This window comes from Pan troglodytes, chromosome 17, assembly GCF_028858775.2.
Source record: "Pan troglodytes isolate AG18354 chromosome 17, NHGRI_mPanTro3-v2.0_pri, whole genome shotgun sequence".
Taxonomy (NCBI): Eukaryota; Metazoa; Chordata; class Mammalia; order Primates; family Hominidae; genus Pan; species Pan troglodytes.
This window is the reverse complement of record NC_072415.2, coordinates 22,110,813-22,125,942: the sequence shown is the minus strand read 5'-3', so window position 1 is coordinate 22,125,942 and position 15,130 is coordinate 22,110,813. Positions and strand designations below refer to the sequence as shown.

Below are 15,130 nucleotides of genomic sequence, written 5' to 3'. Positions count from 1 at the left end.
CCCCTGCAGCAGCAGAAAGCTCAACTGTTCCCTTCCACCCTCCCCAGCCTCCCAGTCTCATTTTGGAATCCATTAATAACAGGGAAATTAAAGTCTGCCATCCCGTTGCTGGGTGCTTATACTCTTCTGGGCTGAGAGTGTTTTCAGTTGACTGGCTCTTGCCCAGGGAAGATCTTTTCCTTAAAAGGGGAAATTCTGCCCCATTGTGAAATGAACAGCATGGAGTTGCATTCGCCCTGAGGGTAAAACGGGCCAAGAACAGGAGCTGCTGCTCCTTGGGCACGTGTCAGAAACCCTGGTACCTGGGATGCGTTGAGCCGCCCACCCAGCCGGTGGGATTATTGAGGAAGGAGTTTCTGTTCAGCAGAATGGTGGAATGGAGCGCCCTGGGAACTGCAGGCCCGCAACCAAAACCCAAAGGAAGCTGGCGCCCCGGCGCAAGGTAGGCACGTGGGCAGTCACCCGCTCAGGGTGCTGGCTGGACGGCTGACTTGCAAGCCAAAGAATATATACAGAGAGCGATATATTTCTGTTGCTTGACAAGGCCTTTCCCGCTGGTGGTGATGGTGGTGGGCCCCTGGGTGTCTCCCCTCCTGGCCATGCCTGCCCTCTGCCTGCAACAGGAATCGTGTGTCATATGGAAAGTTGGACTTGACCTACTTTCATACCACATTGCTGGGGCTATCCAATGATCTCTTGAAACCAGAAATGATATCCTTCAGTTTAGACTCAGCCTTGACCCCCCGCCTCCGCTAGACTCTTGGCAGAGTTTTAAGAAGTCTACGGTTACAAGATAAGATGGGCATCCAGCCTCCCGCTGCCTGAGCTGAAGCTGTGATTCCACATCTTATGAGAAGGAGTGGCTTCCCCTACTCAGAACAGGCCGAGCTCAGCTTCCCTCAGGCCGCCCCTCTCCTGCACACAACACCCGGCAGGTGCAGCGGGCCCTGCTCCAGCTGCCTCGACCTCACGGAAGACGTCTGACTCCTTCATTTAATACACACTCTCCCATGGCTTCCAGGACAGTCTTTCTTTCAAACCCTGCTTTAGTCTTGGTGGCAGGCCTCATAGTGCATGTATGGTTGTTAAGTAGAAATGACAGCATGCTGTCATGCTGACAGCTTTTTTCTTTAAGGAACGAGAAGACGTTTTGGACATTTTATCAATCCTCAGGTAATCTACAAATTGACACTTGTTAGAGTATGTCATAGGATCTTGCTGCTTTAACTGACCTGGGTTTAGGTTCATGGAGACGGAGGAGAATTGTTCTATGATAGATTTGTAGTGGATGGTGGACAGAGGGTGATGGTGTGAGGTTGAAGGTTTCCAGAAATCAAGGTGATTTGAGGGCTCTATGGGGACCTTCTGCCTGCATGAGGGGGTGCAGATAAGCACGTATAACCTCCAGCGTGTTTCAGGACCCTTCAGAGATCTTACCTCTTTCCCCAATTTTTCAGTTCAACTTGTTGGGGAAGACCCCCAGGAGTTGGTCGTAGGTATTTCCCTGAGCCTTCCTTGTCATATCATTTTTCCCCTTCCGTGGGGTTTGCGGTGAGCAAGGAGGGACCAGGCAGAGTGGGATTGCCTGAGTCCCTGGTCCACACGCCTGTTTGAGCCAAAAGCTTCCCGCACCATGCGGGCAACTCTGCCCCTCGCCTGCACCTCCTGGACTGGCTCCACCACATCAAGGCCTCACCAGCTGCAAGTTTCCACGGACGCTGATCACAGCAGGCGGCCCTGCCCCCACCTTGTCCAGCCCAGTCTCGAGTCCCAGGCTCAAGAAGGGTGGAGAGTGGGGCTGAGTTTCCTTGCAGCTGGACAATGCTGCCCTCTGTGATCTCTGCTGCTGTGGATTTCTCTGCTTTAGAGGTGGAGATGGGATCATTTAGATGATTTTTGACAATGGACAGACACTGGCTCTCAAGTTAACAATGGGGCTGAGGGCACTCCCCTGTTTTCTGGTCCCAAGCTTTTAAGTGTTTACAATCCATTTCCATTGATAGATATTTTAGCTTAAACTCCATTCCTTCATGGGAACAACAAAGACCTGTCTATGTATTTAGATTTCTTACAAATCTGTGTTTAACAAAAATTGAAAAGGTGCTTGTGTTTGCTCTACTTTTGAAAGTTCTAAGAAGCTGGGGTTGTTTAAAAAGTAACATGCCAACTTCTGGTACATACTAGGTACTTAATAAATATTTCCTGAAAGAATGAATGAACAAGGCCAGGTGTGGTGGCTCATACCTGTAATCCCAGCACTTTGGGAGGCTGAGGTGGTGGATCATCTGAGGTCAGGAGTTTGAGACCAGCCTGGCCAACATAGCGAAACCTCATCTCTACCAAAAATACAAAAATTAGCTGGGCATGGTGGCACACTCCTGTAGTCCCAGCTACTCGGGAGGCAGAGGCAGGGGGCAGGAGAATTGCTTGAACCTAGGAGGCAGCGGTTACAGTGAGCCAAGATTGCGCCATTGCACTCCAGCCAGAGTGCAGACTCCAGAGCAAGACTCCATCTCAAAAAAAAAAAAAAAAAAAAAAAAAAAAGAATGAATGAACAGATAAATGAGCATGCTTTTCCTCTAGTATTAGTATTAAACACAACGTATGCCTTTTACAGCCCATGTATTCTGTGTAGGTTCTTTCAAAAAATACGTCATTACCCCAGCAGCGATGATAACATAGCCCATTTGCCTCAGTAGTTGTGAGTAGGGCAGACAGCCTTACTTCAAGTTAGTCACAGGATTGCTTTTTATGTCTACCTAACCCAAACCCAACCAAATCCTTCATGTGATAAGTTCTCAGAACTCAAAGACGATGTGACATTTATACGTTATTCTCCTAACGTGCAAAGAAGGAAAAAGACTCTTTACCGGCTCCTTCACCCAATACTAATTGTGTTTCAGACAAATAAGAAAATTAATTTCAGGGAGCTAGAGCATGGTGATTTATCATATACAAACCAGTTTATATATAATAAATACACTTTTTAGGTTTATGATTTATCATATACAGACCATTATTTCATTTGACCCTCACAACGACGTTGTGGTTAAGTGAGCATTCCTGCTTTAGATACAAAGAGACAGGTTCACCGGGGCTCTGTGATGAGCCCAGGTCCCTTAGACAGTAGGAGGGGCAAAGCTAGGACTCCGGGCAGCATGTTTGACCCCAAGTCCAGCAGGCCTGGTTTTGTCCTCAGCTAAGAGATGACAGTGGGCGTGTCATCCTCCCTAGGATGCACAGATAGCGCCAGGGCAAGCTTTCCTTCCCTGTGGCAGTGGCTGCACACTTGGTCGTAGGTGTTGGGCTGAGCCTTCCTGGTCATATCGTTTTCCCCCTTTCCATGGGGTTTGTGGTGAGCAAGGAGGGACCAGGTAGAGTGGAAGGAGGAAAGTTGGGAGGCGCCGAGGGAGGCATTTCTCTTTCTGCCAAATGATGAGTGTGCGACCAGACTGCGGCAGAGAACGAGCCATGCTCTCTGAGTGTAAAAGCTGCATTGTGAGCACATGTGACGATCCGAAGGAGTTAATTCTCCCCCGGGGGCTGACTTGTTCCACAGAAGGGGCGACAGGCCTGGAGAGCAGTTTGAAGCCTTTTCCTCCACGAGGGCTGTGGGATTTGACTCCCGCAGTGCTGTTGTTGACAGTTTCTCTGTGTGATGGGGGAAACCTTTGCTGAAGCCTTTTGAAACTTTTGATGGCCGATCAAAGAGGAGTGATTCGTGAAATCGGTTATTTTTCCCATCTGCTGAATGTGAACAGTAAAACGTTTTTGCAAAACCAAAACGGGGAGTTCATCTGGCTTCAAAACAAGGAGACCAGCTCTGCAAAGCAGAGTTGACTTTCCACTGGGTCCAAAAAGTGCCGTTTTGACCTCAGCCAAGCATTGCAGGCTGTGAACAGCAGAGTCAGCTTTTGAGGATCCTCCAGAACCCTCTGGAAGCCCTATGAGGACACTTCTTAGGTTTTGATACACTTGACTCTATCCAACACTTACCTCCTTGCCTTGAGTCTCTGAGTTTAATTTCCTGCTGTGTTATAGCAACTAAAGGGAAAGGAACGTAAGTAAACGCTCTGAAGTTGCACTTGCATGGCAAGAGGCTGCAAGGAGCTCAGGTGTCTGGGTCTGCAGTACCCAGTGTGTACCCAGAGCTCGGTACTGACTCAGCACGTGCCTGGACTTCCAAACACCTTCATGCTCATACCTCATGTTTTTGTCATGTCATTCTTGTGGGACATTAGGGCTGGGGAGACCGGGATGGGGAGAAGCGAATTGCCCTGTCTCAGGTACCTTAGGAAACCAGGGGAAAGCTGAGCTCTTATTTGGGGTGGCCTGACTTCCCCATCCTGGTCAGACCTCGTGGATTGTGGGCCACTTTGAAAGAGGGAGGTCTGCACATTGGAGGTGGTGAGTGCAGCAGGGTGGAACCCTGTCTGCCTGCACCAGGCCTTGGTGAGGGGTCCTGCTGTCTCTCACTGGTGCTGGTGAGTAACCAGGTGGGATCCAGAGAGCAAGGAGGGGTTGCGCATTCCTGCTGGGTTTTGGGCCGCATTTCGTTTTCCCTTCTTTGCCCATAACTTGTATGATGGTTTCCACGTGCACTTTTTTTTTTCCAAACTAATTTTTTTTTGTTTCTTTTGCTTCTGTGGCAAAGCAACAAACTGTAGGCCTTTCACAGACCCCCTCCACAAAGCCCCTGGGCCCACCTCTGCTTTGTCTTGGCTGTTTCTCTATGTAACTCAGCGGCACCGATGGGAAGATCGGTGTTTGATGTTTGTGTGCATTGGGGGCGAGGTGTGAGGGGAATCATGAAAAACACGAACATTTGGTATTTTCAAATAACCCTTCTCCCGGGCTGTTCTCTCCTGGCAGGATGACAGTGCCGATTTGAGGTGCCAGCTCCAGTTTGCCAAAGAGGAAGCCTTCCTGATGCGCAAAAAGATGGCCAAGCTAGGAAGGGAGAAGGACGAGCTGGAGCAGGAGCTCCAGAAGTACAAGTCCCTCTATGGGGATGTGGACAGTCCCCTGCCCACGGGGGAAGCAGGCGGGCCCCCCAGCACCCGGGAGGCCGAGCTGAAGCTGCGGCTAAAGCTGGTGGAGGAGGAAGCCAACATCTTGGGCCGGAAGATCGTGGAGCTGGAGGTGGAGAACCGTGGCCTCAAGGCAGAGATGGAGGACATGCGGGGCCAGCAGGAGCGGGAGGGCCCGGGTCGGGACCACGCACCCAGCATTCCTACCTCACCCTTCGGTGACTCCCTGGAGTCCTCCACTGAGCTCCGCCGCCACCTGCAGTTTGTAGAAGAGGAAGCGGAGTTGCTCCGGAGGTCCATCTCCGAGATCGAAGACCACAACCGGCAACTGACCCACGAGCTCAGCAAGTTTAAGTTTGAGCCTCCCCGGGAGCCGGGCTGGCTAGGGGAGGGTGCAAGTCCTGGTGCCGGGGGTGGGGCCCCCCTGCAGGAGGAGCTGAAGTCAGCCAGGCTGCAGATCAGCGAGCTTAGCGGCAAGGTGCTCAAACTGCAGCACGAGAACCACGCGCTGCTGTCCAACATCCAGCGCTGCGACCTGGCAGCCCACCTGGGGCTGCGTGCCCCCAGTCCCCGGGACAGCGATGCCGAGAGTGATGCGGGCAAGAAGGAGAGTGATGGGGAGGAGAGCCGCCTGCCCCAGCCCAAGCGGGAAGGGCCTGTTGGCGGGGAGAGTGACTCGGAGGAGATGTTTGAGAAGACGTCGGGCTTCGGGAGCGGGAAGCCATCGGAGGCCAGCGAGCCATGCCCCACAGAGCTCCTGAAGGCCCGGGAGGACTCTGAGTACCTAATGACCCTAAAACACGAGGCCCAGCGGCTAGAGCGGACGGTGGAGCGCCTCATCACGGACACCGACAGCTTCCTCCATGATGCGGGGCTGCGGGGTGGTGCGCTCTTACCGGGGCCTGGCCTCCAGGGCGAAGAGGAGCAGGGTGAGGGGGACCAGCAGGAGCCCCACCTGCTGGGGACCATCAACGCCAAGATGAAGGCTTTCAAGAAAGAGCTGCAGGCCTTCCTGGAGCAGGTGAACCGCATTGGGGATGGCCTATCCCCCTTGCCCCACCTCACAGAGTCCTCTAGCTTCCTCTCCACTGTGACTTCCGTGTCCCGGGACTCCCCCATCGGGAACCTGGGGAAGGAGCTGGGCCCAGACTTGCAGGTAAGGGGGCTCGTGGCTTCGCCTCCCTGCTCCGCCTTGCTCTTCCTCCTTCTCGCTGGCATTGCTGCACTCGGGCTCACGCTGCTCACGGCTGCTTGGTTATGATTTCAAACCTGCATTGTACTAAAGCCTCCGGGGCAACCGGATCCTCTCTCTCGGTTGGGCTCCGTTTTTTTGTTTTTGTTTTTGTTTTTAAGTTCTCTTGTATTGCCTTGTTTCTTTTTCCTTTTTCCTGTCTTATTTTTAACTGCGCCGCGGCTCACGGTTTAGAGGCCCTCCCAGACACGAGGCTAAGCCCAGTGGAAGCGATAGGGCTCGACGCATGCCGGCCTTGCTCCTCTCTTGGTATGTCAACCAACCAGCCACCCGCTGAAGAAGCCGTGAGGAGGCTAAGACAAACGCATGTCACAGTCAGGATAATTAGCAGACTCGCTAACGAGCACGTCCCTTCCTGGGTGTGTTTCAAGGGACACAGTGCAGTCCAAGGCCCTAGGCAGCCCAGGCCCCCACTCCCACTGGAGGATCAGCCAAAGCGGGCGAGGAGCACGGTGCTGAGAAGGATGGTTTTGGTGGAAAAGCTCTGCTGGCTCCTGCCGCCCTGCCGCCGCTGGGGAGGGCGCGGAGGGCCTCCGAGGACTGCTGTCCTAGCCTCGCCTGGGTGCATGGCCCAGCTGCCGCCCTGGACTGTGGCTTTGGCTGCTCGACCCACAAGTAAGGAAGGAAGAGCCTCGTTTTCCGTTTCCTTCATGGGTAGCGTGCTTGCAGTTGAGTTCTGGATTCACGCATCGCCATCGCATGTGCCCCGTAACCAGTGTTTTGCACCCCCACTTTCTCTTTTTGCTTTTCAGATGTGTCCACCCGCCCCTTTGCTCATTCTCATCTTGGGTCTGTTTTCTTCACTTTCTTACACCACTGTCTTTAAGCCTGTGTTTCTGTTCGTGCTGTTCTTTGTCTGGTCGTTTTCTCAGTCGTCTCCCTTGTCCATTTTTGTTTTCTTTATCCCCCCTCCCTGCCTCCACCCTTGTCCTTTGTTTGTTTGTTTTTTTGTTTAAAATTTTAAAAACCAACAACAACAAATTCCTCCCGTGCACCTAACAGTCCAGACTGAAAGAGCAGCTGGAGTGGCAGCTCGGGCCGGCCCGAGGGGACGAGCGGGAGAGCCTGCGCCTCCGAGCCGCGCGGGAGCTGCACCGCCGCGCAGACGGGGACGCTGGGAGCCACGGGCTGGGAGGCCAGACCTGCTTCAGCCTGGAGGTCAGCGTGGGCAAGCAATCCCCCCCCCGCCCTCCCCCTCCTTTTTCTGTGTGGCTGGCTGTGTGACGTTTTCTGTCCCGGACGAGGCCCTGAGGGAACATGGCAGGAGGAGGTGGAACTAGGTGGAACTCACTTGGCAGCAAACCCATTTTGTGGCACTGGGACAGGCAGGTGTGCGCAGGTGCCTGCGGTGAACTGCTGTGCTTGTCAGACAGAGGGACAGCTCACTGTAGGCACTGTCCACCTCCTGTTTCCGCAGACCGGGAGCACCTGGAAGTAGGCTGATTGGTGAGTGCGCAGTGGCTTCTTGTCCAGTCGCAGAGAAAGAAGGGATGAAAACCCAGCACGGGCTTCCCTGCTCTGGAGGAAACTCTCCTTAGAGTTCCCCTTTTCAGCTCTTTGTTGCCTGTGTCTCGTGTGACCATCCCACGGTCTCGAGTGACACTGCTGGCAGGTTGGTAGAATCAGGGAGGCTCGCTCCTGACCTGTGGGCACCCCTAGCAGTGTCTGTCACCACAGTAACCCGGTATACACAAGGCTTCAGCCACCACAGAGACCACGGTTGGAAGTGTTGTCAGCAGCCTGGAAGAGTGAAAGCTCTTAGATGCGGGCCACCCCACCTGGGACAGAAAGGGGATCCCCGAGGAGCTGTTGAATGAGGAAGCACCTTTAAAAGTCCAAATGCTGTGTCAGTGTAAAGTATGAATAATAGAGAATGCAGTGTCCTGCCACTGGGGACTGTCAAGGGGGAAAGCGTGTCGCAGCTCCCCTAGTCAGGGGCCCAGTTTTCCCTTCCCACTGTAGCTCTTTCTTCTTTGCCATGGGCTGTTTCTGGAACCACAGCTCCGGCTACACAGGGCGGCCCCCTTCCCTTTGATGGCTGGTTTTACAGGAACTGGGTCTCCCTTCCCGAGTGTTCCGTCCTTCAAGGTGTGTCACACATAGCTGTGTGCAGTTAGAGCCTGTGTCAGAGAGCTCTCCTCCTGGATTCTTCCTAGGTCCTTATTGTGTAACCTGGAGCAGTGATAAGTTGTCACCATCATGAATGCATCGCATAGCTTCAGAAACTGGGAGTGATTTGGGAGAGAGAAGCATACTTAGTTGAAGCAAACCAAATACTGAGGAGCAATAAAGCTTCACAAGAAGTAGATTAGCAGAGTGAGCTGGTGCCATGTGACAGCACAGGATCTCCAAACAATGCAGCTCAGAAGGGAACAGCAGGTCTTCAGATGAAGTCTCTCATTCTGCGGATGAGAAAAATGAGGCCCGAGAAGTGAAGCGGCTTGCCAGTAAACCCTCCTCCTGGTTGGTGGCAGAACAGGGTCTAGAACAGCCTCCAGCCAGCTGCAGCCCCCGCTCCCCAGCACATCCCCGGAGGGGCCTGATCTGTAGTAGTGGGAGGACTCTGCACTGACCCCTGGGTGCGTTTCTAAAGAGTCACTCTAACAACTAATTGTACAGCCGCTGTCTTGCCATGGAATGGCACCTTTTTAAAACATCCATCTAGTTTCTTTTAATTTTCTATATTTTAACAAGAGAGCTAAAAATCTCCATAGTGAAAGGCCAGGTCTAGGGAGCGTCATTTCCTAGAAGGGAAAGCAGTATGAATCAGGAGTTTTAAACAAACATCCCTCATTCTGATGTTTTTTATTCACAAAGACATTTCACACAGAAAAGAAAACTCAATTATGCTACAAACACATCCTATTTTATTTTATTTTTTAATAAGGCATGTTCTGGAGCCACTTTGAATCTCCACAGTGTTTCCTTTTATTAGAGAAGCTGGATGTGGATCTGTCGCAGAGCCTGGGTCGGGAGAGGCCGCCCTGTCCCTGGTGTGAATGTCACTCTGACAGCCTTGTTAGTTTGGTCTTTGAATATGACATTGTGTTAAAGAATTGTACAATGGATAATTCTGGGGAGCAGAACTCTTAAAAGCCTTTTAATGAGAATATCCCTGAATTTGCTGCCAACAATTGCTTTCCCATGAGGCTCTAATGGAAACAGTACACAAAGCTCCCATAAGTCAGCCCAGCAGCCCGGCCAGAGACTCACACAGACCCCGCCGGACTAACTGGGGGAAAGACAACATGGACACCTTCATGCAGACTGAGGCAGGGCTGGAGCTGGAGGTCCTGCCGGCGGCTTTCTTTGCTCCCTTCTACATTTCCCTTGAAATAACCACAGATTTTGCCCTCAGGCCAACCACGACTCTACCTGTGTGGATCCCCTTTAGCTCTCTGCCCGTAGCTCCTCAGGGGTGTGGGAGGGGGCCCAATAGCACACCTAGTATCAGCGACATCAAAGAAGAAACTTTTCCAAATTTAAGCAGAAAAAGGATTTGTTCCTCAAGCTGCACTTACAAAATGCCTCTGTGTCTTCTGCCTTATGGATTTTTATATTTGGGGAAAGAGGAAAGAAGATAAGTGATTATTTTGAAAGATTGAGGCATTTTGGCCCGACCAAAACTGTGACTACTACTCATTGTTGTACCAGCAGCAGCAGTTGTAACAATAAAGAGGAGAAAAAGAAGTGCATTCTTACACATGACACATGTTAGCAGATTGCAAATCTGGGCAGTGGAGGAGCCCTGCTGCTCAGACGCCACCATTCACTAAACCTGGGAAAGGGGCGGCCTCTCCAAGGCCAGCATTCTTATAAACAGCCACAGCCAGAGCAAACTGAAGTCAGAACCCACGGACACCCACTGACACATCAATGCAACCACGCAAAAATGAACTGCTAAAAAAAAAACACGCTTCAGGACAAGTGTTTCTGCTGCCTGCTCTTCTCAGGAGATATTAGCGAGATGCTCACACTGTGCACTGGACTCTTCCCTGACTTCACTCCCTGGGGTTCCCATCAAATGTGAGACATTCGCATTTGTTAAGAGAGAGTGGTGTGTAGAATGGTTTGGAATGTGCGAGGCACCTTAAAAATAGTCCTGAATGAGAAGTAGCCATGCACGGACGCTGGTCAGATTTCAGGTATAAAGGAGACCAGGCCTGTGCCCAGAGGATTGAGTTTCTGGGTCAGAAATCTCAAAGAGCTCTTCTCCTCAGTGCCTGCTTTTATCCTTCAATCAAGGAAGCACACAAAGCACTCACAATCCCACGTGCCTCAGCTGTGAAATGCCAGCCACAAGGAAGTTACGTGGGGTTTTATGCCAAGTATTTGCACTCGTGTTGGCCTCATGTACTGCTTTTGAAATAAGTGGTTGCAAAACTGGCCAGGACAAAATGGAACCCTCCAGAAAATGAAGCCATGGTCATGGTGATGGAATTGTCCTAATAGAGGAGTAGCATTGCTAGGCACTCTAGTGATGGCCATGAAAAGCCTTCTTTTTCTGTTTGTGTTTGAAATTGTGAAGTTATCTTCTTAAGTGTGGGAAGTAATTTGTAAGCCACTTTCTCTGGAGGTAGGGAAGTTAGCCTTTGTCAATCAGTGTGGGATGCAGCTCTATTGGGGAAGACATGGACGGGAGTTCCAGAACACTGACGTGGGGAGAATGGTTACAATTGTCAAGACTAGTGTCTCAGCAGCCTCGGAAACAAGTGAGGGTGGTGTTGGTTTAGATAAGCTGCTTTAATAGGGAGATCAAGATGAATTTGATGTATAATCAGAATCCTAGGTAAGTGAACAAAAAAAGCGTTTTTTTTAGAATCAAACCTTTGGGGATTGGGTGGTAAAGGGAAATATTTATTTTTTTAGAAGACATTTATGTGTCATGTGAAACTTTTCTCCAAATGTATGTGGTTGTATGCAGTTGTGTGGCAGTAGAGTAATTCTAGGCTGAACCTTTTGCCATAGCACGTTTTGTACGTTGTTTTTTGTAACATTGGAGTGACGTTGGCATCCCAGCTAGGGGCAGTTGTCCGTGGGAGTTTTAATATTGCATTAGCAAAAATGGACAATAAAGGAAAATGAAACTTCTAATAATCAGGAGGATCTAAACCTGTCTGCTGTTGAGCAGGCAGCAGTCTCCAGAGACAACACTGGAGCCATCGTAGGTGAGTCCGACTTCCCCAGTGAACAGACTCAAGGACCTCCCTTTCTGTGACTCTTCAAAGGTGTGGTTCAAACAGAAGAGCACGTTTTAAATCCAATGACACTGAAGTATGAGCTTCATATATTGTTTCAGATAAAAATGGCTTCTTAACATATATATTATTTATTAAAATTAAAACCAAACTAAATAGTTCATGCAATGTATAGAAACTAAACTAATAGATCTTTGCTTTTCTTAAACAATAAGCTTGATTAGGATGTCTGTTTTTACACCTAATAAAGCTTTTGGCTAGCACCTAATGCATTAAATAAGAAGGATTTTTACATTTTGAGTTTATAGAGTAATGTGTAGCTGGAAAGTAAAGCTGGCAGGAGAGCAGCCTAGGTGACCTGGAAACAGTCCTGCACGGAACACCTGAGAGAGGAGGGAAGCCCCAAGGGCAGGTGTGGCCGCTGTGTTTACTGCTGTATCCCCCACGCTTTAGATGGTGCCTAGCACTGGAGGTGCTCAATAAATATTGAATAAAACACTGCATAAAATACAAAGTATCCTCTTAAATACATCGCTGAATTCCCAGGAAATTTAGGGGAATCTTCAAGAGTTGGAATTGATTTTAGATTTGAGACCCAGAAGGCCAGGCACGGTGGCTCACGCCTGTAATCTCAGCACTTTGGGAGGCTGAGGCAGTCGGATCACTTGAGATCAGGAGTTCGAGACCAGCCTGACCAACATGGTGAAACCCTATCTCTACTAAAAATACAAAAATTAGCTGGGTGTCAAGGTGGGTACCTATAATCCCAGCTGCTCGGGAGGCTGAGGCAGGAGAATCGCTTGAACCTGGGAGGTGGAGGTTGCAGTGAGCCGACATCACGCCACTGCACTCCAGCCTGGGCGACAGAGCGAGACCCTGTCTCAAAAAACAAACAAGCAAACAAAGAATTGAGAACCAGAGTGGTCTCTGTGGCCCTTGGGTGGGTGGATTAGGGAGATTGTTGCCAGAACTGGTAACTGGGAGCCTTGGGTTTCAGCAGCTCCAAGGGAACAGGAGATGGGGCCTGGGCCCAACATTGCAGGGAAAGAAAGGAAATGAATGAACAAGAGAAGCATCTGCCTGCTGGCCCCAGGGCAGGGAGCAGGGAGGCAGCACTGATACTTGTTTCCCCAGCATGAGCCTCTGGATCAGGAGTGGGAGGACTGAAGCTGGCCTCACCCGAGGTCAGGCTTTGAATTGATGTTACCAGTTTGGTCCGGGAATCCCCAAAGAAAGGGATTTATGTTATGTTGCTAGCTCCACCAAACAGGAAACCAATCTGGAGGCACATCCTCCACCCAGATCCATACTAGATCCATAGATAAGTGCCCCTGGGAGATGAAGTCACACAAGCCAGTAACGTCCAACAGGGACACAAGTTGGCAGACACGGCAAATAGCAGGATTCAACCCTAAGACTGCAGATAATAGAATTATCAGATGGACGCTATCAGATAAGTGCCTACACAGCTATTAAAGGCAAGCAAACAGGAGAAGAGTATGTCACCATCATAAAAGACCACACATTTTCTAAATAATAGACCTTTTGGAAATGCAAAATTAGTCATTGAGGTCAATTCAACATGTAGGGAAATGCATCTTTTCAGAGAACCCCAAACAATGCTTAATATGTATAAGAGACTATAGTCTCAAAAAACTAGCAAATCGAAGAAGCATTTAATGCTGTCAGAAATTACTGAGTTTTTTGAAAATAAGATGGTTAAATCTCTAGCTTTCAAAATTTTATGCCGAACTTGGTGAATCCCTAGTGTCTGATTTTCTGTCTCCGTTCTTCTTTCCTTAATACCCCTTTCTCATATCCCCAGTGCTAAGGGAAGTGCTCTGCTCTTTTATTTTTTGCATTTTCTGTTCTGGGGTATGATCTTCACTCTTCACTACCCAGGTACCGATTAGGAGGAGCAAACAGTATCCTCAGGGAGAAGTAGTAGATAAGTTAAAGGGACTCAGAATGAACCAGTGAAACCGCACGTATTTTATTGCAACAATCTACTCTAATTCCCAGTTGTATAAATCACCTGTCTTCAAGTAGCATAATCCAGTGGGTAAAATGTCATGCTTACATTTCGATGATGCCTGAGATTTTTAGCATAACAGTGTTTCCATCTCTAAAAAGCACGTTGCATGTGCCTGACTCCTCTATCATGGCATTAGAACATAAAAGGTAGACTTTACCAATAAAAATCATGATACAGATTCCACCACCTGTCTTTAAACGTAGTAAGTACATCTTTGTGCGATTCCCCTTAGACAACATGTGCCATTCGGAGGCCTGAAGCCGTGCATCTCTGCTCATTGATGAACCCCCACCGTATTGCCCTGAGCATCGGGGTCAGACCACCTTGATAAAGACACCCTTGGTTGAGAAGGAAAAACTCTTAATAAGAAAGCATATGAAAAAATTAATTATGCAACGCAGAAAGACCCCATGACTTAGAGAAGGAATCCAAGAGGCTGACGTGTAATAGGTGGTCATGCTTGCCTCGGTCATAGTCGGCTCTGACCATCCCGGTGTCCAGAAGCCACTGTGGGAGCAAGGACACCTCTGGTGTACTTCCTTCTCTCAGTCTGGTTTGTGGTTATGGTGGTGGGTGAAGCTGCCCACTCCTCCCCTGGGTAAGAGATGCAGGGCAGGTGGACCTGTCCCTCCCCAGGTAACGCAGGGAGCTGTGGAGTCTAGAGGGAGGCCCCAGCGGAGCTGCCACAGTCACTCCACTGCTGCAGTGCCCACACGTGCTGTGTCGCTCCGTGTGCGTCCCCAGCTTGTGCAGATGTCTGTCCTGCGTCGTCACCTCAGGCAGAGTTCTCATTTCCACTAAACCCCTTCCTTTATCCCACCAATCAGCTCAGGGGCCCCCCCGTTTTACCTGAGCAGAGTGTATCCATAGAGGAGCTACAGGGTCAGCTCGTGCAGGCGGCCAGACTGCATCAAGAGGAGACAGAGACATTTACAAACAAGATCCATAAGGTAAATATTTAACACGGATTCAGCACAACCGCTTTGTGAACTGCACAGCCCCAAAGGAGAAATGCCACGATGCATTTTCAAAGAAGGCTGTCTGTTGCGTACAGGCTGCTAGACTCCCGGGCACCTATGGAAAGGTCACCCAGTCAAGCTGTCCCCTCTCAGACACCCCTAAAGATAACTCTGCTTTTCTACTCTGGCACATGCTTTTCAGCATCTACACTGTGGTCTCAGCAAGGTCTTCCTCATACCTAATCTAAACTTGCCTGCAGCAATACCAGCCTAACATCAAGTAAGGGCCTAAATGCAACTGGACAGAAAAGTGTGTCTGTCACCTCTGCTGATGTTGGGTGAATTTTCTGATAGAAAAATCAGCAACCTCACCCTAAACTATTGCCTTCAGAAAACTGCCACAACTTGAGCTGTGGCCTCATTAACCTCTGTTACTCTCGAATAACCTGGTACTGGCTAATTATCTTTTATCTGCAAATCCTTCCCCAGAGTTCCGAGTAGAAGGGATTTGCAGATGTGGGCACTCATCGCCCTGGACATCCATGAGAACGGCCCAATCCCGGCCACCCCAAATCTAATTAAGTTGTGAACAGATATCTAGGTTCAGAATTGCTGCAGCTGCTCTTCCCCCGTGTATTTGTTCTTGAAAGATAGCT

General features: G+C 49.9%; 1 protein-coding gene across 14 annotated transcripts in view; it reads left to right on the top strand.

The window, feature by feature from the left end:
• Positions 1-15,130, top strand: part of MTCL1 (microtubule crosslinking factor 1) — a 125,928-nt gene that overhangs the window by 71,814 nt on the left and 38,984 nt on the right. For 5 of the 14 annotated variants that reach the window (XM_016933321.4, XM_016933318.4, XM_016933329.4 and 2 more), the window contains exons 5-8: positions 365-442; positions 4,873-6,186; positions 7,285-7,440; positions 14,343-14,465. In XM_016933321.4, coding sequence (XP_016788810.3) covers positions 365-442; positions 4,873-6,186; positions 7,285-7,440; positions 14,343-14,465 — 1,671 coding nt within the window. The remainder of the gene's footprint in view (positions 1-364; positions 443-4,872; positions 6,187-7,284; positions 7,441-14,342; positions 14,466-15,130) is intronic. The other 9 variants (XM_016933327.4, XM_054672047.2, XM_063795939.1 and 6 more) reach the window with 6 other exon arrangements.